Source organism: Drosophila arizonae, chromosome X, assembly GCF_054131065.1.
Source record: "Drosophila arizonae isolate 15081-1271.41 chromosome X, UAZ_ARI_1.0, whole genome shotgun sequence".
In the NCBI taxonomy this organism is placed as follows: Eukaryota; Metazoa; Arthropoda; class Insecta; order Diptera; family Drosophilidae; genus Drosophila; species Drosophila arizonae.
The window spans coordinates 6,423,870-6,447,109 of record NC_142927.1 but is presented as its reverse complement, the minus strand read 5'-3'; the positions used below and the strand labels follow the sequence as shown (position 1 = coordinate 6,447,109).

General features: G+C 42.6%; 1 protein-coding gene across 1 annotated transcript in view; it reads left to right on the top strand.

Moving 5' to 3' along the window:
• rst (irregular chiasm C-roughest) overlaps nt 1-23,240 on the top strand; it is a 30,148-nt gene that overhangs the window by 2,951 nt on the left and 3,957 nt on the right. Inside the window, exons 2-4 of the mRNA XM_018017034.2 lie at nt 9,198-9,245; nt 21,573-22,100; nt 22,424-22,624. Of these exons, the coding sequence (XP_017872523.1) occupies nt 9,243-9,245; nt 21,573-22,100; nt 22,424-22,624 (732 nt within the window). The 5' untranslated portion in view covers nt 9,198-9,242. The remainder of the gene's footprint in view (nt 1-9,197; nt 9,246-21,572; nt 22,101-22,423; nt 22,625-23,240) is intronic.

Genomic DNA, 23,240 nt, shown 5'->3' with positions numbered 1-23,240 from the left:
CTTCTTGTTCTTCTTCTTCTTCTTCATCGTTTGGCTTGAAGAGATGAAGTTTGGGGCAAAGCGCTTGGAGTGCTGCTGTGAGCTGATGGATGTGCAGCTCGTGCGTCCTTGCCACACACCACCTGATACTCGCGGCAGGTGAGCGAGGGAGAGGGAAGTGAGGGGGGGAGCGGGCCGGCAAGTTTTGTTACCAGCTCATAATTTGGCCCAATTTGCTGGCGTTGCAAATTGCTAAAATGTCTGGCAACGACAGCCGGCGGAAGTGCAACATGCTCAAGTTACTGCCGCTGCTGCTGGTTGTTGCTGCCGCACAATCAATACAAGTACAGTTACAACAGCAGCAACAGCAGCAACAGCAATTGTGGCAGCAACTGCGGCAAGCGGAACCCTTCGATGCCTGTTCGATCGCCTTTGACGCGTCCTCGTCAGCATGTCGAAAGTTTTTTTTTTTTTTTTAGCTTTGTTGTTTCGTTTTTATGAGCTGTGCTGTCGCTTTGTTAGCTCTTTGCATGCCACAAATTATGCTGCCACGCCCCGCGCCTCTGCCGCTGTCAGTCATTCACAATTTCTGACAGCTGATGCGATCAAAGCTGCAGGTTGAACGCTGCCATCGACGCGTCGTCTCCATTTCCAATTCTCAGTGATTTTTATAAAGCAGCTGCAACAGCTGCCGCTGCTCCTGCCGCTGCTCCTGCTGCTGCTGCTGCTGCTAGATGTTGCATGTTTATATGTTGCTGCTGCTGATGCTGCTGCTGCTGTCTTCAATAAGCTCTCATATATCTTTAAGTAGGCACGCCGAGGTCCATTGTTAATTTGGTTAATTGGAGGCAATTGAAAGCCGCTTTGCAGTTGATTAAGCTGCGGTCACGGGGCACAGCCATCGACCGCCTGTGGCAATATACATACACTACTTTTTTTGATCAGCTTATTGGCTGTGGCTCTGGCTCTGGCTGTGGCTGTGGCTGTGGCAGTTGCCGTTGTCGCCAGACTAATTAAAATATTTGCACTCAAATGCTTAAGCAATAAATATTTGTCAAGCTATCATCATTAGACCTCAACGACGACGACGACGACGACGACGCTGCTGATGACCCCAAATGGCAGCGCACTTTGCTGCATGCCAAATGGAAATGGACATTAAAATAACAACAACAACAGCAACAAACGACAACAACAACAACAACAACTACAACATATAGAAATGAAAACGAACTCATGAAAATTAAAAACAGAATGAAAATGAAAATGAGAATGAGAATCTATGTGCGGCACTTCTAAAGTGCTCCACTTGTACATGAGCATGCAAGGGGCATACAGGGGGCGGGGCGGGGCGGTGCTGGCGCTGGTGCTGGCTTGTTTTGGCTATCTTGCCTGGCAGCTCTTAGCATAGGCAAACTGGCCTGCATTTCGAATGAGCTTTAATGGCGCCGCCTTAATGCAAGCGAAGCGTCCTCCATATCGTCCCACCCCCAGCCCCACACCCACACCCACGACCCCGGCCATCTCGGCTTGGCAAACAGAACGCCAATTAATAGTCATTGATGGAACAGTCGAACCGGAGCGCATTCAAGTTGAAGTGTAGCCCATTTCTAACTTGAGGGCGGCCAGCTGCCCGAAAACTACATGTGTGCCGCAGCAGCAGCAGCAGCAGCAGCGACGAGGGTTGGCAGTCAGCCCAGAAACCAGCAACCAAAAAAATAATAATAATAGATGAAAAGCAAAAGAAGCGAGCGAAAAGTGGGCGAGGGCCATCAAATTAGCCCACAAATCCGAATGGCAAATAGAAAGCCAAATGTGAATTTCGAATGGCCATAAAATTTGGCCCATTGTTGACAAACGCTTTGCCAAAAGCAAGAGAAAAAAAAAATCAAATTGAAGCTAAAGTGAATATGACAAAGGCAAAAGTGAGAGGGAAAGAGTAAAAGCTAAATTTCAATGAACGCAGGAAAACCCTAATTAACAAATTATCGTTGACTTAGCTCAGTTCAGTTGAATCAAATTGATGGTAAAATTTTCATTACTTGGAAACTCACTCCATGACTACTTCTCATAGTGCTCTATTAAAGCGGTAGTAGAGAGTAGTACCCGAGTCTAACGACTTCGGTTTAGATCTAGCTTTTATGCAGTTTTACGACTTCGGCTTGGTTCTAGCTTTTATGCGATCCCTTTAGGAGCTGAACTAACATTGAAGTTTTATCACTTGCTAATGCAACTTGCTTAACTTAAGACTCAGAGCTGAGGCGAATGCCGCTCGCCAGATTGGCTATATAATTGGCTATATTTACTTGTAGAGAAATATTTGATTTATTTTCCTATATCTTACTGACAACTGTTCTTGTAACTATAGCTAATCGGAATTCGAAGGAGAGCACTATTATCGACTATCGATAAAAAGCTATAGTCGTTTTCGGTATTGGAGAGACAGAGGAAAGAACAGTTGAAAAAGACAAAGTGAAGACAAGAGCAAGCAGCAAATTTACTTAGAATATCTAAAAAAATATCTTCCTTTCTCTCTTACTGTTTCTGTCTCTATCTCTCTCTCTCTCTCTCACTCTCTCTTTTCACATGCTCTCTTTGCAGTTTCATATTAAAACTTTTCATATTACTTCATAGTACGACTTATGTTCAAATCTAACATGTTTTTTATATATATTTACTAACACTTACATCTCTGTCCAACACTAAAGAATTAACATTTGCTTGTGCAAGACTCAAAGCTAATGATTTGTAGTACTTTATGTCAATAAAGTAACTTTCAAGACTTTTAAGATCAACTAAAAAGAGAAAGAGAGAGAGAATGAGAGAAAGACTTGACTTTATCTTTAGATATTATTTATATATATTACTTATTAGATATTATATTTGGTCTAACATTAAAACTAACTTAAGAGCTAAGCACTACCAATTGGGGTCTCCTGGTTTACTTTTGTTATAGCATTTATCCGTTAACATTGATGCATTTCAATGCGAGCCAGGTACGCTCCAGCTCTTTCACTCTCACGTCTGTCTATTACTTCGGAAAATTCTAGGAAATTTCAGTTTCAGATTTGAGTTCATCATCAGCAAGAGCCTCCAGCTTGACGCTCTGTGTTACCCAAGTCTGTTGCGCTATGTAATTGTTCACATGGCTGTGAGGTGAGCACCCACAGCTCTACCTTAATTTGTTACCTGCTCGCAGGAGGGCGGAGGTGTGTGTGAGTGTGAGAGAGTGAGAGAAAGCAAGAATGGTTCAATTATATGGAACGGATACAGAGCACTTCCTGCCTGGCAGCAGCTCAAGTGATCAATGTATTAGACCGGCACACATCCATTTATACAAAAATTGCATCTACTGGCAACGCTTTAGTCACAGCTTAGCGAATAGTTCCCATTACCAACGTGTGTGTGTGTGTGGCTGTGTGTGAGTGTGGGTGGGTGGGGGTGTCCCATGCGATTTTCTAAGCAGCGTCTGCGACAGAACTTATGAAAATGTTTTACAATATCCTTTTTATGTTATTACAAGTGTACGTCCTTGTCGCCAGCTTTGTCAAAATGTCTGGCAACGCTTCTGCTACGCTTCTTTTCTTCCTTGATTTTTTTTCCATTTTTATATATATGTATATATATATTTTTTTTCCTTCTCCGGTTTGCTGTTGTATTTTTCTTTCTTTCGCCTTGGCGTCTCTTCAGCTTGGCTGAGTGGGCGGCGGCAATGGCGACGGCGGGGCAGGTTGACGCCTTCGCCCGTCGACAAGTTCGCGCTGCGTTTGAATATGTCATTACTCGTCGCTGCTTGCCACGGCACCCATACACACACACACGCACACACACAGACACACAGCAACCACTCTCTAACCAACAATAACAAGAGCAGCAGCAACTACAATGTCAACGCCTCGTCCTGCGACTCAGCTCTGCTTCAGCTCGTCAGCAAGAATGTATGCTGATATGTCGCTGTCGCTGTCGTTGTTGTTGTTGTTGTTGTTGCTGCTGTTGCTGTTGTTGTTCGCACTCTTGTTGCTGTTGCTGTTGTCAGCAAATGCGTGTGGTGTTGGGTGGGTGGCCTCGCAAACGGAAGTGACAGTTGAACATTCATTCATTCATTCAGTCAGTCATTCATTCAGTCAGTCGGGCCGTGTGCCCAGTAACCAGTAACCAGCAATCCAGCCCGCAGTTGCCAGTTGCCGGCAAAACCGGCTGCCTGCTGCAAAAAAATAAAATAAAATAAAGTAAAATAAAGTAAAATAAAAAAAAAACCCTTCCTCCAAATGCCCCCAGAGCCGTCTAAGACGTCCGACGAGGCAAAAATCAAGCCAGCGACGAAGGCGAACATAAAGGAAGAGCTTGACGGGCCAAGTAAAGCACAAATTCTATGGCAATTTGGCCGCATGTGTGTGTGTGTGTGTGTGTGTGTGTTTGCGAAATGTCTTCGTGGCGCTCCTTGCCGGAAACACAACGCTATGACTGAGCGGAAGTTTTTTGGAAGCGCATAAAATTATTATGGAGTCGTCTTCCATTTTTTGCTCTCTCCCTCCCTCTCTCTCTCTCTCTCTCTCTCTCTCTCCCTTTGTGTGTGTCGCCTCCTGCTATCTCAAGTTGTTCGCTCCTTGTCGTTGACGTTGTCGTAGCGTCAATTGCGTCAGGACCTTTGGCTAGCACTTCATAGTCATGCCAAAAGCTTTTTATAGCGGCTGCATGCCAGCGCCCTGTCCACGCCTCATGCAGCCTCCCTCCCCCTTTGGCCTTCTCTCTGGGCTCTGCTCAATATTTCAATGTAGTCTATTTCAAGTTGAAGCAGTTGAAGCTGGTCTCCATTTAGCGTTTAGCATTTAGCATTTTCTTTGTATCTCTTTTGGCGTATTATTTTTATGCTCAAATTTAATATTTACATTTGGCCCAAGTGGATTTGAGCCTTGGCCGCAGTTTTATCAACTGACTGAGACTGAAGCCGAGACTGAAGCTGGGGTTGAGTCAGAGACGAGCCCGGGCTGACCGCAAATGGTTGTCCTATATGTGTGTGCTATCTAAATATCTACCAACTTTGTGCCCTCCAACCAAATGGCATTTAGATAAGCCCAACTTTGCGAGCGACGCCCGGCCACAAGATGTGCGAGAGGCGCTGCCAAATATTTGCGGCCATTCGCCAAAGGAATATTCCCACACAGAGATAAATAATTGCCGCCCAGATGTACATACTTATATAGCATGCTATACTATCGAAATCATCTGCCAGCCGAATGCAATTTAGATAATTCAACTATTTTATAGGAAATTTATCAATTATGTGGCTACGCCTCACATGACATTGGCTGCGCGCACACTTGGACTCATCTCGCATTCTTATCATGCTGAAGCATCAGTTCGAGCTGTCAGCTGTTGAGATTTAATAGAACTGGAATCAGAATAGAATATGCAATAGAACTGGCTAATGAGTGGAAATGGATGAAGTCTGAAAAATCGGAAACTTCTAAAATATTTCAGTTGATTGTTATCCTTATCCGATCTCTAAAATATTTCACTTAATTGTTGCCTTACTTTGATAGAAAACAAATGCAGAGCTTTTCAAGAAGCTTTTTCTTTACATACCAACTGTAAGCAATAATCCTTTTATGTGCCTTTAGAGCTTTTTAAGAAGCACCGTCAACTTAAGCGTACTCTTAGGGCTTTTCCAAAAGCTTTTTCATACGCTAAGTAGTTTTTGTATATTTTGATAGCTTTTCAAGAAGCTTTACACATAACACCAATAAAGCTTTTTTTTGTATTTCAAGCAAGCTGTAAGCAGGTAAATTTATATGATGATTTAAATCTTTTCTAGAAGCTTTGCCCTCCATATGTTGAGTTTTTCTTGAAGATTTTTCATTATGCATGTATGTAAGCATGCATGTATTCATATCCATATGCATGTATGAATATACATAACTCAACTTGTGTATACTTTTTTATCGCCTCAAAAAATCTTATAGCACTCATACACAAAGTAGCTTTCATGTGCTTTTAGAGCTTTTTCTTATGATTTTTCATTACAAGCTCTAAGGGCACTCAAAAACTAGCATGATTTTTTAGCATCGCTGCATTTTAAGCAAAGATCCTAAAATCGAAAAGCTCATAAAAAGCTGTGGGTGCTGGGGGAGGGCTTCTTTATAGATTTTTTTAACAAACGCTCATCAGCGTTGAGTAAATGTTTCCTGGAATATTTACTATAGCTGCCAACCCCCCAACCTCAAAACAATGACTCATAGCTCAACCCCTCCTTTGCTCAACCCCAGCCACTCTCTCAACTCCCCCTTGCTCTGCACCAGCTGTTCCTTATCTTGGCCGACTTCTTTGTGTTCTGTAGTTGTAGTTGCTGTAATTGCAGAACTCCCCCAGCCAAACGCCAGCTCAGCTGGCACTGAAGTAGTCAAAAAAAGAAAAGCCAAATAGCGCAACCCCCTGGCAGCATTGCCCCCTCCCTCCCATAGTGCCACCCCTGCAGCCCTTGGCTGGATGAGTCATGCGCTAGCCGCAGCTTTGTCTCATTTGCTATGCCTACTCGATTTTTGTTCGCCCTTTTTTTAGATTCAGCTGCGCTTGATACCCCACTAGCCCAGCCCCTTAAACCACTACACCGCCCTGCGCCCCCTGCGCCCCCCGCCACACGCTGCGTAAATTAGCGCATTGGCCAGCTGACTGGGACAGCTGACAATCCTCAGGGGCTCGAGGGTTGCCCCCGGGGGTAGCGACTCCTGAACCTCTGGCTGGCATAGCGAGGGCAGCCAAGCTTAAAACACATTCGACTGACAGTTCTCTCAATCGGTTTCGGCTATTTCAGTTCTCATTTATTTGTTCTGCTTGTTGTTGTATTTTTCTATTTCATTCCTTTCGTTTTTATTATGATTTTCATTGTTGTTGTAGAGTTTTCTGTTGAGTTTGTAAAACATTTCAGAGGACAACAGGCAACCACTTAACGGTTGTTGCCACGTTCATCCATTTTGTAGCTGGAGCTGTCTGTCTGTCGCGTGGTCATGTCCTGGAGTGCGTTTTTTGTTTTCTACACCCCCACACACTCACACACACACACACACACACACATACATATATACTTTTATTCAGATAGACAGAGCTTCGACTGATTCATTCGGCAACGGGACTTTGGTTCCATTTGGCTTGCTTCGCTTTCGTGCCACACGTTTTGTACCTTGTCGCTGTGTTTCAGCTTTTCATATTTGTTGTAGTTGTATTTTCTGCTTTTTGTTTTTGTTGTTGTTTTTGTTTTATTGCATCGCATGTTTTCTTATGAATACGTCGCATATATTTCACTTTTATGCCAACTCCTGCTGCCGCGCCCCCTCCCCCGGCGCCCTCGCTCACTGCTCTCTGCGAGCATTTCCGCATGCATTTTCGTTAGGCTCTGGCGCATGCAAAAGGATAATAGAGCCTGGCCCATGAATCATGGCATGCTGTTTATCAAATACAATCGTATGGGCTTGCCACCACCACCAGCTCGAGCTGCCCGGAACGAGGGGGCTGCTGGGGGGCAGCAGGTGACTTGGCAGAGAAACAACCCTATCTGTGGTTACTTATAGCCACTCTCGCCCCCCCTCCCACTCGCCCACTCTCCCAGCCGCCCTACCGTCCCCACAAATATGTCAATTTTTCAATTTGTTACGTGCATGCATTGGTAAACAAGTAACGAATGCAGCAGAGCAGCTATGCCCGACTCACAGATGCCCCTTACCCAGAAGCAGCCCTCAACTCCTGCTCAGGCATTTACTATCAGCTATACTAGAATAGACTGGACTTAGACTTAGACTAGACTTAGACTAGACTTAGAATAGACCTAGACTAGACTTAGACTAGACTTAGACTAGACTTAAACTAGACTTAGACTAGACTTAGACTAGACTTAGACTAGACTTAGACTAGACTTAGACTAGACTTAGACTAGACTTAGACTAGACTAAGACTAGACTTAGACTGTAACTATCTGAATAATTTCAATTATTCAAGCTGCAAGTCGAGTATACCCCAATATACCCCAGCTATGCCTGACTCATAGATGCCCCTTACCCAGCAGCAGTTCTCAGCTCCTGCTCAGGCATTCACTATCAGTTTTACTGACTAGACTGGACTTCGACTTAGACTACACTTAAACTAAACTTAGACTATAGCTATCTCAATTATTTCAACTATTTGCTAGAAAAGTCTCATCAAACTGCTAGTCGGATATACCCCAAAGAGCAACTGCAAAGAGCAACGACTTGCAACAATATGCCGCAAAATACGTTGCAGAAATTATTGCAACTATTTGCAAGAGCTAACTTCAGCTCACTCACATCTCTCATCTCGCCCCCTCTCCTACCTCCCCCCCCCCCCTCTCACTCTATCTCTCTCTTTTGTCTGTTGAATCTATCAGCATTTGTCTCCGGCTTGCGTAATTCAATTAAAAACTTGCATTAGCAGCATAAAACAAGAATGCTGTGAGCTGGAAGAACTATTTGATATATGTATATACATATATGTGTATACATATATAAGTTTAGAATATAAATATATGTGTATGTCTGTATATAGATAGCTAAAGTTTTAGTTTGCAGTTGCATGGCAATTGCTACCGACTGCATCGAAACATTTTGCCACTCAGTCTTCGGCCATTCGGCCAATGTTCTTGGCCAGCTGCTGCGCGCCGTAAACCAGTTGCCAGCTTTGAGCTGTGGCCGAGCTTAGCTCAGTGGAATATGCCATCAAAATTTAGCTAGAAGTTAAATGCGATTTATGTGCAGCCCCCAGTCCACATCGACATCGACTTCAGACCTTTCGAGGCTCAGTGGCCCACTAATCAATTTTCAATATGCCCAGCCATAAAAACTGCAGCAATTATGGAGCCCCCGCCTCCTGCTCGCTGCCTCTGATTATGAGAACTGCATAAACATGTCGATTTTATGCGAAATATGCGTGCTCCGACTAGGCCAAGCAATGGGCAATAGTTTCCAGACGCTCGCCTACAAAGGCCGAAGGCTCCAAAGCGGCCAAATGCGGAAGCCGGCGCGACCTAACACGACTCGTGCGTGTTTATGGCCAAACAGAGCGAGCAACAATAGAAACAATAACAACAATTAATATGTACGCAAGGAAAGCCTCAAATTAATAAGCTGGCTGACTCCCTCTCCCTCTCTCTCTCTCTCTCACTCTCTACATGTATGTATATATTTATATATTTTTGTATTATTTGCTTGCAGAGCCAGAAACAGCGGCGGAGCAACGAGGACAGCCTTGAGTGGGCTATGGTAAGTCTGTTTGACAATTACAGCCCATAAATGTGGCTGTCGTAAACAAATAATAGTCCAACTACTTGATCAACTTGTTTGCCATCAAAGTAGTAGACCATTAAGCAAAATCATGTATATGCATGTATATGTGAGAGCCTACTATAAATGTATGAAAACGAAAATTTCATTTGGATATTCCCATTTGTCAGTGGAGCTCCTTGACAATAATTCCTGGCATTAAATAATACATGAATACTCGGAGTACTTAGAATTCTCAACTGGTCTTAGCCTAGAGACAGATCCGTTGCACAAATGCGCCTTTTTTTCAAAAATCATATAAAAAAAATTATTTTTTCTCAAAGTACTTTTAAATTTTAAAAATTAAAAAAAAAAAAAACAAACAAAAAAACAACAACAATTTGAAACAAACAAAAAAACAATGTCGACTGAAAGGAAAACAAAATTATAAAATTTGAAGCAAAAATGCAAAAAATAATATGGAAAAACAACTATCAAAGCTTAAAAAATAAAATAATTAAAACTTAATTTTAACAAATGAAATTAATTAAAAATTAAATAAACAAAACATAAAAACTAAATTTTAAAAGTGAAGACGAAAATGTTATTTAAATAATAAACATTTTTAAAATAAGATTTCCAAACATATGTAGAGATAAAATTAAACAAACTAAAACAAAAATATAAATATTCTAAGGTAAATTAAAACAAAAAATGAAAATAAAATAGTAATCACTTAAAAAAAAATATATATAAACATTAAATAATATAAACATTTAAATAAACTAAGAAAATTACACAAAATTCCAAAAATTCAATATTAAAACAAAAAAAAATAAAATAAAAAAAAATTAAATATGAATATGAAAAATTACACAATATTCCAAAAATTCAATATTAAAACTAAAAAAAAAAAAAATGTAAATATGAATTTATAAAATTAATTCAAATTTGTTCTGTAGCTTTCTCAAGAATTTTAATGCGACGTTGAACTCGTAAAAAGCAATGCTAGACTCCACAGGCTTTTGAAGTACCTACTACTAATGCCTACTATATAGAGAGGAGACAAGCTGTCCACTTTGTATCTACTCTAAACATATGTATATCGAATACCGATAAAAGATAAAAGGGTATATAGATTCACGTAAAACTCGTTGGCATTTGGATGCACTTGCTGATAAATGAAACAGACGTTTGACTCTTTCCAAATTGGATGAGATTTACAGCAGCAGCAACAACAGCCACAACAACAACAGACTGACAGCTTTGTGGGTCTGACTGCCCACACCAAGCCCTTGGCGGAGCCGAAAAGCTTGGGCAATCGCCAGGGCCAGCATTGAGCTGGCAGAGCCAGTTGACAGCTTCGTCGCGTTTGGTGTGTCTAGAGTTTGGCGTTCATAATAATTAGTTATAATCGGATTTAGTTGGACGGCGTTGGATGGCGTTGTCGAAGGTGTCGTATGGCTGCGCCATTGCAAACACGCCCACACACACACACACACACGCAGACACACACATGAATGGCAACTGGACCGCAAGTCAAATGAAAAACCATAAAGAAAAACTCAAGCTCGAGCTCGAACCTCAAGTGTGACTGCAGCGAGTGAGTGGGTCGGTGCAGTTAGTTGACTTTGTTGTTGTTGTTGTTGCTGGTGCTGCTGTTGTTGTTGTTGTTGTTGCTGTTGTTGCCGTTTGTGCCTATGCTAGTTCATTATTATGCTCTTTTCTAACACGTTTCGATTCGATTCGTTAGCCCAAACTAAGCCAGCATTTCTCAGTGCGGCCCCCCCTGAAAGCGAGGCACCGCATTCAACCGCAGCTCCAATCCCAAAAAAAAGAAGAGAGAAATAAAATAAATAAATAAAAAATAAAACCTGTATAGAAAAAGTCTTTTATGTGACTGTGTCTGCGAGTGTGTGTGTGTATCAATTTATTGAATCGACTTGTGTTTGTATTTCTCTTCGATTCTAAATAGTTTTTTTTTTCTTCTTCTCTCCATTCGAACATTCACCTGTTGCCCCCCCGCTGCACTTTCCGCGCCCAACTGCCGCGTCATGCGGCTATCGAACATGGGGGCTCCAGCGGCGTTGGCCGTGCCACCAACTTTCGGTAGATATATATATATATATATATATGTATATGTATAACTCAATTAGCTGCCCACGGCTGCAGGCCGACAGGGCCTGACAATGTCTGCATCCAAAATCCAAGGCCTAGAACAATGTCGTGCGTGTCAAGCGAGGGCGCGCTGATTGCATTCTCCACACAATTGAGTCGCCGTAGAACTGTCAGAGTATAAGACAGTTATGAAGCATAACCGAATTAGAAGTGTTGCCCAATACTGGAGAATGCAATTAAACAATCAGATGATCGGAAGCAAAAGGCAATTGAAATTGATAGAGTAGAAGTAGTAGTAGTATCAGTAGTAGTATCAGTAGAAGTATCAGTAGAAGTAGTAGTAATAGCAGTAGTAGTAGAAGTAGAAGTAGTAGTAATAGCAGTAGCAGTAGTATTAGTAGTAGTAGTAGTAGTAGTAGTAGTAGTAGTAGTAGCAGTAGTAGTAGTAGTAGTAGTAGCAGTAACAGTAATAGTAGTAGTAGTAGTAATAGTAGCAGTAGCAGTAGTAGTAGTAGTATTAGCAGTAGTAGTAGTAGTAGTAGTAGTGGTGGTAGTAGTAGTAGCAGTAACAGTAATAGTAGTAGTAATAGTAGCAGTAGTAGTAGTAGTAGCAGTAGCAGTAGTAGTAGTAGCAGTAACAGTAATAGTAGTAGTAGTAGTAGTGGTGGTAGTAGTAGTAGCAGTAACAGTAATAGTAGTAGTAATAGTAGCAGTAGTAGTAGTAGTAGCAGTAGCAGTAGTAGTAGTAGCAGTAACAGTAATAGTAGTAGTAGTAGTAGTGGTGGTAGTAGTAGTAGCAGTAACAGTAATAGTAGTAGTAGTAGTAGTGGTGGTAGTAGTAGTAGTAGTAGTAGTAGCAGTAGCAGTAGCAGTAGTAGTAGTAGTAGTAGTAGTAGTAGTAGTAGTAGTAGTAGTAGTAGTAGTAGTAGTAGTAGTAGTAGTAGTAGTAGTAGTAGTAGTAGTATTAGCAGTAGTAGTAGTAGTAGTAGTATTAGCAGTAGTAGTAGTAGTAGTATTAGCAGTAGTAGTAGTATAAGTATTATTATTAGTATTATATTAGTATAAGCGAAGTAGAGGCTTGATATGATAAAAATTGAGTAGTAGCAGTAGAAAAAGAACAGTATAAGACCTCTAAGAAGCACAGTATAGAAGTATATAGTAACTAGAGCGCAGCCAGACTATGTAATGTAAATAATATACATACATAGTATATTAGAAGGCGACTTATAAACTTATAAGGCTTCATTGGAAAAGTATAAGTAACTAAATGCATCCTATGTGCAGAATATAAGACAATCAATGTTAGATATATAACACATTAATTAGTGGAAGTATGAGTATGATTATAATAAGTGTGTATAAGTGTGCATATTGGAACTCCTAGATAAGACTTTTAAGAAGAGTATATACTCTACATGTAGTAATAGAAGTAATCGAATATAAGACATTTGAAATCGTAAAAAAGTATAAGTAGATACATACATTCCACTTGTAGAGGACGAATATAAGACAGCTAAAGTTCATATCAGAAGTAAGTATATAAGGACCCAAGTCACTGCTGAATTGAATAAGTATAAGACAAATAAAAGTAGTATAAGACAGCAGTTGACTAAAAGAGAAAGTCTCAGACATTCGATATGAGGCACATACTAAAATATGCTGCTACTCAAATATTGCTGGAGTGCATATTAAAAACTTGTTCTGAATATCAATTTGTATAAGACCTTATTTGCTTTACCATCTGGGCTAGTTACCCTTTTGCATAGCTAGTCCAACCCTTTTCGAATCCGACTCTCAATTCAGGCTTCGTTTCGGGCGAACAACTGGTTTCGACTTGAGCTTCAGCCTGAGAGTGAGACATTAATTGAAACGGGTTTGGCTGAGTCACGAAATATTAGAGTTTATTCTAATAGCCATTAGGCTGTATTAGGCAAAGTACACGTGTATGAGCTGTCTGCTTAAAAGTTATAAGTCCACCGTGAGGTATAAGACAGGGTTTATGAGCTATGCTAGCTTAAAGCCAAATGAGCTTTAAGTTATAATTCAGTTTTTGTTTTTGTTTTTTCTCCTCTCGGACATTTCATAACCAATTTCAACATAGGCTTCACTTGTTGCTGGTGTTGTTGTTGTTGGAGCCAACAAAATGAATTGGTATGGATCGATCTTGGCCAGCCCACACGGCCTTTTCACGTCGCCGTCTTGTGGCAAAAAGTGTGGCCAGAAAATCGTAGCTCGTTGTTTGTTGTTCGCTTTGTGTTGTGTGTGGGCGATCGAGCTGGTCTGGCATGGGGCATACAAAACGATCGATCGAACGGGGCATAAAATATGTTAATAAGGCTTAAAGTTATACAAATCTTAAGATATATACACACACAAATAGCGGGAGAGAGAGCCAGAGAATCGTGCAGTGTGAAAGAGAGAGGTGGAGTGTGAGGGGCTGGGGGGCGGCAGAGACTTGCCCATCTGTTGTAATACAAAACCATAAACATGAATTTCTTCACAGATTTTGACAGCACTTTGCAAATGGAGCTGAAGTTGGCAACGGCAAAGGCAATCGGAGTTGGAGTTGGAGCTGGAGTTGGGAATTGGGAGCTGGGATCGGGGATCGGGGATCGGGGATCTGGCTTGACAGCTGGCAAGATGATTTCCAAGTTGTCTTGCGTGTCATTTCGGCTGGGGATCGTTAGCTCTCTCTCACTCTCCCTCTCTCTCGCTCTCTCGCTCGCCTCTCCTGTCCGTCTTAATTTCCTGCTGCGCCCCGTTTGCTCGACTTTAGCTGTTCCTTCAGCTGCTACCGTTGTTGTTGCTGCTGTTGTTGTTGTTGTTGTTGCTGCTGGTGTTCTTTGCCACGTTTTGGCGCTCTCGTTGCGTCGGCAACATCTTCTATTCTCCGTTTCGGGCCTCGCACGCTGCTTCTCCCCAGCACGAAATCAGTTAAGTTCAGGTGTTCAATTTACTGATTGAAATTCTCTCTGCTTCGATGTGGCCGGGCAACTTTCGTTCAGCAGCGTCCAGTTTCTTCACATTGTTGTTGTTGTCAACTTCGTTTTTTTATCTTCTTTTTTTTTTTGGGTTTTTTTCTGATTCGTTGCTTGTTAAGCGCTTGGCTGTATTTGTTATTTTTTTGTTCTACCTCTTGCCACACATATGATTTTGTTTAATAATTTTATGCTTGAACGTTGTAGCTTGTCAGGGAATTATGTTAGAATTATGTTAATGATGAGCCCGCGTATCCGCCGGAGCTGAATGGGGCCTTGCGAGCCGGCTAATCGAGGGGCAGCAGCAGCAGCAGCAAAAAGGGCTGCCAATGCGAACTGATTAAATGTCAAAACGATAAGCTGGCAAATGTTCAAGTCGCCCTTGGCCTGATCGATCCCCTGACCCAACCAACCTACCACTTACAAATGTGAGCACATATCGTGAGGGGGAGAAAGAGAGGGAGCGAGCGAGAGAGAGAGAGACAGCGTGGGGTAGACTTTTTATCTCGCATTTCCTGCGTGCAGGACTAAAACTCAACTTTTGCTGACTTTGTAGATATGGGACTATCTTGATTGGACCACCAACAAGGACCCATTATCTCTCTCACTCGCTCTCTCTATCTCTCACTGTCTCTCTCTCTCTCTCTCTGTCTGTCCGTATGAGCTAGGGACTGCGTGCCATTAATAGGCGATTTAAGTTTATTTTTTGCCCGTTGGCCCCAGCCTTTTATTGACACTGGCCCGAGTTGCCCTTGAAGCACTTTGCATGGCGCCTTCCGAGTGCTCCACACATTTGTATTGAATACGCTTCGGCCTCGTCCTCATCCCCATCCCCATGCCCATGCCCATCCCCATCGTCATCCTCGTTTCCTCTATGGGCTCTCAGCCTCCGCTGTGGATTTGTTGGTTTTTCTTTCACTGCGGCCCCTTATGGCGCATAGGCACTGCCTTTTAGTTGATTCGTTCAGGCAAACAAACTGGCAACAAAGTGCAATACACACTCACACACACACAGGCACACACTCACAAGGACACAGCCTCAAAGGGGATTGGACACACAAATTGATTTTAATTGTTAAGCATTCCCTTTTTTAATTGTCCTAATCTCAGTCAAACTCTGCCCTGGCCAATATCCGTTACCTTTGTATGTTGCCCCGCCCCTCGCCCATCGCCCGCTGCCCCATGCCCACTTCACTTGCCCTGTGCCCCACTCTTTGCTATTGCCATTTGGCCATTTTCTCAGCAAATGTCCTTTAAGAAGGCCTTTTTTTGCGCTCTGAAGGGTTAACCGGTCCCAAAAGGCCAGAGCCATGCGTGTGTGTGTGTGTGTGAGTGTGTGAGTGTGTGCATGTGCGTGTGTGTCAGTATGATTCAGTTTAGCTTACGGTACAGTTGACACTTTAACTGCTGGTTAATGTGCCAGTTAGGATTGAGCTTGATTTTCTGCTCTCTCTCTCACTCTCTCTCTCTCTCTCTCTCTCTCACACTCACTCTAATGCAGCTATCTCCCTCTCTGACTACATCAGCTATTTCTGTTGTCGAAATTGAGTTTAATTTCAGTATTCTTTGTTTCGCTGCCCTCTGTGTTTCTCTCAGGCTCTCAATCTCTTCCTTTCTCTCCTTCTGTTTTTCTCATTCTCTTATTAGCTCTTCTTATTTTCCCCTGTCTCTCTCTCTCTCTCTCTTTCTATACAGATATAGACATATATTATTTATTTTAGTCTTCTCTCACTCTCTCTCTTTCTCTTTATCTCTATCTATATCTCTCTCTTTCTCTCTCTTTCTCTCTCTCTCTCTCTCTCTCTCTCTCTCTTTCTGTTTCTGTCTTATTTTTACCACGTTTTCCCTATATCCCTCGGCTTTGATTAGCCTCTCTGTCTTCCCTTTTCCCTCTTCCTCCCTCCATCTCACTCTCTCTCTCTCTCTCTCTCTCTCTCTCTCTCTCTCTCTCTCTCCCTCTCTCTCTCCTCTTACTCAGCATGCGACTTACCTTGCATAATGAAATAGACCTTTCCTTTTCCTGCTATCCAACTGAGCTTCGCATCCCTTCTCCCATCGCCTCTACCTCTTGGAATTTCCTAAAATCCGTCAACATCTCGCCTTCATTTCCAGCTGCTTTTCGGCACAAAAACTCTTCGGCTCGCATAATACAAGTAGAAAGCAATTAGTCAGCTGCCGACAATAGCTAATTGTTTAGCTGGTCAAAAAGAAAACTAGGCTCTGCTCTGGGTGGGGAGGGGCACATCAAAAGGTTCAATCGTTGCGCCCCCCTGGGCCGAGACCTTATTGACAATTATCGGTGGTTGGTTGGGTGGCTTTGGCTTGGCTTGCCCCGTGTGCAGCTGCAAATGTGGCCTTAAATCTTGGCCAAGAAATTGGCATCGAAAGTGGCTCAAGTCAAGCGAACTGGCCTAGCTGAAAAGTTTGCCGTGGCGGGCGTTCAATAAAACATTTCTCAAACTTATTTGCACCAGGTGGGCCTTTTATTGATTTATGTGTATGGGGGGGGGGGGGCAGGTCGCTCGATTGGCCGTTGTCGTTGTCGTTGTCGTTGGCAATGAGGCCAAAACTGTAAATGACAAAAGTCTGAAAGCGAAGGAAGCTCAACATCCGCTGCAGCTTGCATCTAATAACTAAAAGATGATAATAATGCGAGCGAGGCGCGCGAACGGTGCGAGTAGAGCGACTCTACAAACTGGTTCGACCGGAGCGTCGAGCATAAAATAATTAGCATGGGGCCGTTGCTCGCTGCTCGTTGGGCGATGGGCGATGGGCGCTGAGTCGAGAGCGCTTACATTCATCACAAAAATAACTTCATTGAAGTGGACTTGAGGCTGGGTAGAGGCTGCAGCCTGAAGTCGGTGCTTGGCCGCAGCTGGACTTGGGGCTCGGGCGTTGCCGCAGCACCTGTTCCCCAATTGCAGCCAGCTATAAATATCGCAAAGATGTTTGGCATGCTGCGTAAAGGATGCTGTACGCATGCTGCAGCTGCAAACAACTTGTGGCCGGTGGCAGCCACTGGCCGGTCCGGTGTTTAGCAACAGCAACAGCAACAGCAACAGTAACAGCAACAGCAACAGCAGCTGCTACTAAAGGAAGCCCATTGGCAGGGAAGTGACGCTGACAAAACAAGCTGACCGTACTCGCTTCTCCTGTCTGCCTCTTCCCTCTAGCCGCCTGCTGCCACACCGTGGCTGTGTAGCCCCTGTTCATCGATGCATCGATTGGCCGGCCATAGCCAGCCAGCTAGAGATTTATGTGTGATAAGCGTCGCCTGAAAAATAATTACTGTATCTGCAGCTAGCTGGGGGCAGCGCCTGGGCCATGCAGCTCGGCCAGCAAAAACTGAAAACTGGAGCGGAAAGCGTTTGGAGCGGAAATGTTTTTGTTTGTCGAATGATTGGCATTTCGGTTAACGGCCAAGAGACCCCATGCCGTCGCCCCAAGTCCATCAAATGCCAGCAGCCAGGTAGATCGAGCAGCTACAGCAGTTGGCTTCAAATCTAGCGAATCGAATATGTTTGAGCTTATAATAAATATTTAATTAGCCAAGTGGGATGTGCGAGAAGCAGATGATTTGATAGAAACTAAAATGTATATATATATATATATATGTGTATATCGGAATAATAAATAAATATATATATAAAGAGAAAGAGAGAGAGAGAGAGAGAGGGAGATTTCTAGAGATTTATAGTGCTAGCCAGATTTGATGGCAATTCGAGTTTTCCACGCGGGCTGAAAGTGAAATCTCTGGCGATAAAGCAGCAGCAGGAAGAGGCAAAAGAAGAAGAAGAAGAAGCAGCAGACAGCAGACAGCAACGACAAAAAATTGAATGTAGCAAACGGTGTGGGACTGGCGATAAACGAGCGTGTCTATAATCACTTTTAATTAGCGACCATCGTGTCGGTCTTTCGGGCAGCAGCAGCAGCAGCAGCTGCCAGCAAATGGTTCCCAGTCATACACACACACACACACACACACACTCACACACACACATGGCCCGAAAACTCAGTGCATGGCTCTAATTTCAAGTCATTTCCAGGCCTTTGGGGCGGCAGGGGTAGCTGCTGGTGGAGCGATTCAGGGGGGTGGGGGGTGCTATTAAGTCAAACGGAAGCAAACGCGGTAATCTTTTGCTTTGTGCGTTTTGGGCTGCTCTTTGGTTTTTATGGATTTCTTCTCCAGCTGCCGCTGCTGCTTCTTTCTGCTTTTACAGTGTCTCTTTTTTTATGCGCTGCAATAATTTCATGTCTGTGTGTGCGTGTGTGTGTGTGTGCTTAGCGCCAATTTCCGTATAAATGCAATAAAAACAAATAACAGCCGCGAACTACAAGAAAACAAAATTAGTTGAAAAGCAATAGACGCCAAGTGGCGGAAGTGAACTACTTACGACCAAAAAGAATATATATGAACACACACACACACACATACACACACACATAGAGACTAACTTACAAATGTAAACAGCAAAAAAAAAAAAAAAAAGTAAGTAAAATGCGTGAGAAAATCCAAGCAGAGCTCGCAGCTGACTTGCGTACAGGTGAACGAGGGGGCAGCCAAGTTGGACGCTGATAGAGTTAGATATCAGCCAACATGATTGGCATCACACTTTGGAGCACAAGTGGAGCCAAACTTGAAGTTATTTTTTTTGTTTTTTTTTTGTTGTGCAGCCACCAGTTCTTTTTCCACTAATCAGCGATTGCAGCGCACGCAACGCAGCTGATTGTTTAGATACATACATACATACACATACTATATATGTATGTATATATGAACATACATATATTATAGCCATGCTCATTTAGTAAATGCTTTTTTCCACTGAGCCCTCAATCGATACGAAAATCAATAAGAACCAAGTCAACAGTCATCAACAGGGCTCGAACCATTAGCTGACTCTCTCTCTCTCTCTCTCTCTCTCTCTCTCTCTCTCTCTCTCACTCTCAATAAATATTCATTTCGAGTGCTAAGTAATTGTCTATAGTTTTTGACTGTGTCACAGGAGATTATGATGATTTTCCTGAATTGGAGCTCCTCAGCTGCGACTTGTTTCCATGCATTAAATATAAATTATAAATAAAATATTTAAAAAAAAAAATATATATATATATATATTTAAAAAAATTTATATGTATATCAAATATAAATTATAAATAAAATTAAAAAAATATATTAAAAAATAAATTTAAAAAATATAAATTTATAAATTATTATAGAATTGAAGAAAAGTATTAATTTCTTTATGATGGTAATAGATATCATTTTAAACAACTTTTTAATATATGTATTTTTTATTTGTGTAGCATAATTATAAGCAATTTTTTATTTATATTTATTTTTATTTATTGGTATAATTATATTTACTATTTCATTTATATATATCTATTATTTTTTATTTTAAATCTATTTTTATTGTTATATTCTTTTCATTCTATTAATTTTTTTATTGCATTCAATTCATTTAATTTATTCATTTAAATTTGTTCCTCTCTCTCATTCCCATTGGTGTATTTATTTATTAAATATACTTTTATTGCTACTATTATTTTTGGATTTGAATAAAGATTTTAAATTTAAAAATTTGTTATATTTTAATTTTAATTAATTATTTTTTGTATAATTTTTTTTTTTTGTTTTAATTTTTTATTTCTTTTATTCTAATTCTAAATGTATTATTTTTTATGAGTTTCTTTTTTTTTACACATCACATCATCATATTATATTCTTATTTTTATTTTAGTTATTTATTTGGTTTTTTTTTTTCTTTTTTTTACATATATATTTTTTATTTTTTATTTTATTTATTTATTTAATTATTGACATACAATTTTTATTTAAAGCTTATTTCTTTTTTTTTTTATCTTATCCGATTTCATTTTCTTTTTCTTGTTCTTTGCTTCCACTTGATAAATAAGTTTATTTTTGCTGCACGTATATACTGTAATCATTTTCCCGCATAGAAGGGCAATTTTTCAACATTTTCCAGTGTTGTAAAAATGCTTAAAATATGTTGTGCACTTCGAATTCTATTATAGCGCTCAATATTCATTAAAATATATGATTTATTTGGCTCATGCATAAAACACCAAAGAGAGAGAGAGAGAGATAGAGTGTGTGTGTGAGAGAGAGAGAGCTGTGGACTGCTCTTTATTTTTACTTTTGCCCATTTGCTCGTCTAGCAAACCCTTTTTTTTTATTGTAGGCCGCATTTCATATTTCTCTGCTTCTCTCTCTCTCTCTCTCTCTCTCTCTCTCTTCTTCTTCTTTTTTATATTTATGACGCGCGCACATTTTTAACATTTTACGAATTGCTGGGCTACATTTTTGCACATTCCCCGTTTATATGTTTCGGCGGTCGTAAACGTGCGGCGCCCAACCCAACTCAACCCATCCCAGCCCATCCGAGCTCAGCGCAGCTCAGCCCGTACCAGGCCAGGCCAGGCCAGGCCAGACCGGAGCAGCGTAAGCTCTGGCGCACTTGAGACTCCATAGAGTCGAGCTAATTTGAATGTTATTCGGCGCTTTCCTGTTGTTTTCTTTTTGCATTTTATGTCTTCTTGCTGTTGCTGTTGCTGTTGCTTTTGCTGTTGTTCTTAGTCGCACACGTTCTGGGCTGTCTGCGAGTAAACATAAATAAAATGATATAAAAACAAGTGAGAATGCTGCAGTCGGGCATTATCGACTGCTGAATACTCATTCAGGGCCCAAAGGGTTGACAGATCGATTTGCCAGTTTGCCACGCCTCCAATGGGCGTCATTTTTCGATTTGTATACCAAATTTCAAGTTCCTAGCACTTACAATGGCTGACTTGCCACGCCCCTAGTGGGCGCATGGGCCTCGATAGTTCGAGTACATTCCCGAGCATACGTTCCGCATTTCAAGTCTCTAGCTTCAAGCATTGCACAAAACCAATATGCTCGTTTCACTTGCGTGAATGAGTATACAAAATAAAATAATATGAAATAACACGCCCAGAAACATCAACAGTAAACAATAAACAATAAACGCTAAAATAATACACGACAAGAGAGCCGCGGGCTATCGATAAATTCGCTTAGCCAGCTGAGGCAAAGAACAAAAATCGTTTCATTTTATTTCAATTTTCGCACAAGTTGTTCATGTTCGACTTTACCTAACCGTAACTGTAGCTGTAGCTGTAACTGTAACTGTCAGCTAGACAATGAAGCCAACTCACCAATTGCTTGTCTCCTTTGGTCTCCTTCCAGCCGTGCATGAGGACAATGGTCGGGCAGCAGGAGGCGCTGGCGGTGCTGTTGGCGCTGCTGTTGGCGGCGTGGAGCGCGCAGGCGACGCCATCGCTGTACACGAGCTATCAGAACCAGCGCTTCGCCATGGAGCCGCAGGACCAGACAGCTGTGGTCGGGGCGCGCGTCACGCTGCCCTGTCGCGTCGTCAACAAGCAGGGCACACTGCAGTGGACAAAGGATGACTTCGGTCTGGGCACGTCCCGGGATCTGAGTGGCTTCGAGCGGTATTCGATGGTCGGCAGCGACGAGGAGGGCGACTATTCGCTGGACATCTATCCGGTGATGCTGGACGACGACGCCCGATATCAATGCCAAGTGAGTCCCGGCCCAGAGGGCCAGCCGGCCATACGTTCCACATTCGCCGGGCTCACCGTGCTCGTGCCGCCGGAGGCGCCAAAAATTACGCAGGGCGATGTCATCTATGCCACCGAGGATCGCCGAGTCGAAATTGAGTGTGTGTCAATAGGCGGCAAGCCCGCAGCCGAGGTAAGCAACAACACCGTCTCCCCTCCCCAGCAGCGACTCTACCAGGCAGCAGCAAAGCCGCAGCATGCTGAAAGTGCACACACACACACACACACACACACACTACCTCAGTCGAAACTAATCAAACAAACAATGGATAGCAGTCAGACCGCGCCATGTCGAGGTTGGCTCTGTTACTGTAACTGCTGCCGGACGAATCGCTAACAGACTCGACTGACTGACTGGCATCCAAATTGAGCTAACACTAACCCACCTAATGTTCTCTCCCTCTCTCTCTCTCTCTCTCTCTCTCTCTCTCTCTCTCTCTCTCGTGCACGCTGCAGATTACATGGATTGATGGGCTGGGCAACGTACTAACGGATAACATCGAGTATACGGTCATACCGTTGCCCGATCTGCGTCGCTATACGGCCAAATCGCTGCTGCGCCTCACACCCAAAAAGGAGCACCACAACACGAATTTTACGTGCCAGGCACAGAACACGGCCGACCGCACCTATCGCTCAGCCAAAATACGTGTCGAGGTAAGCATCGTCGTCGTACCCGACGTCGCCCCCTCCCCTACCCCCCTCTCGCTCCCCCTTTAAAATTCCATTCAATTTCCAATGCCCCCAGACCCCAGCCCCTATGCAGGTCCCTAGACACCGACCCGTCGTGCTGTCAGTGCAGCAGAGCGACTGCAATTTCAGCATCAGCATCGGCATCAGTCCGGTGCGGTGAATGGGCCTCGGTCTTATCTCTGGGCCTAGCACAATGCGCTGACGCGTCACAGTCAACGCTTGAGCCAACTATCAATATTACGTGATGGCTGTGCCAGGCTGGACTGGGCTGGGCTGGGCTGGGCTGGGCCCATGCTCCGGAAGTCCAGTCCATTCTGATATTTTTTTTTTTTGGGAGGGGATTTTTCGGTTTTTTGGTTTTTGTTTTTGTGAATGGGCTTCTGTGCTGGACACGGCCGGTGACAGTGATGGGCTAATTCATGGTGAAACATAAGGCATATGGTGCAGGGAATGCTGAAATCCTTAGTTAAGTGAAGGTATGCAATGGCTTACATAGCCCTCTGTCAGCTGTCAAACTCTACACCCACTGTCACACACACACACACACACAGAGAGAGAGCGCGTCTCACGTCCCTGTCAA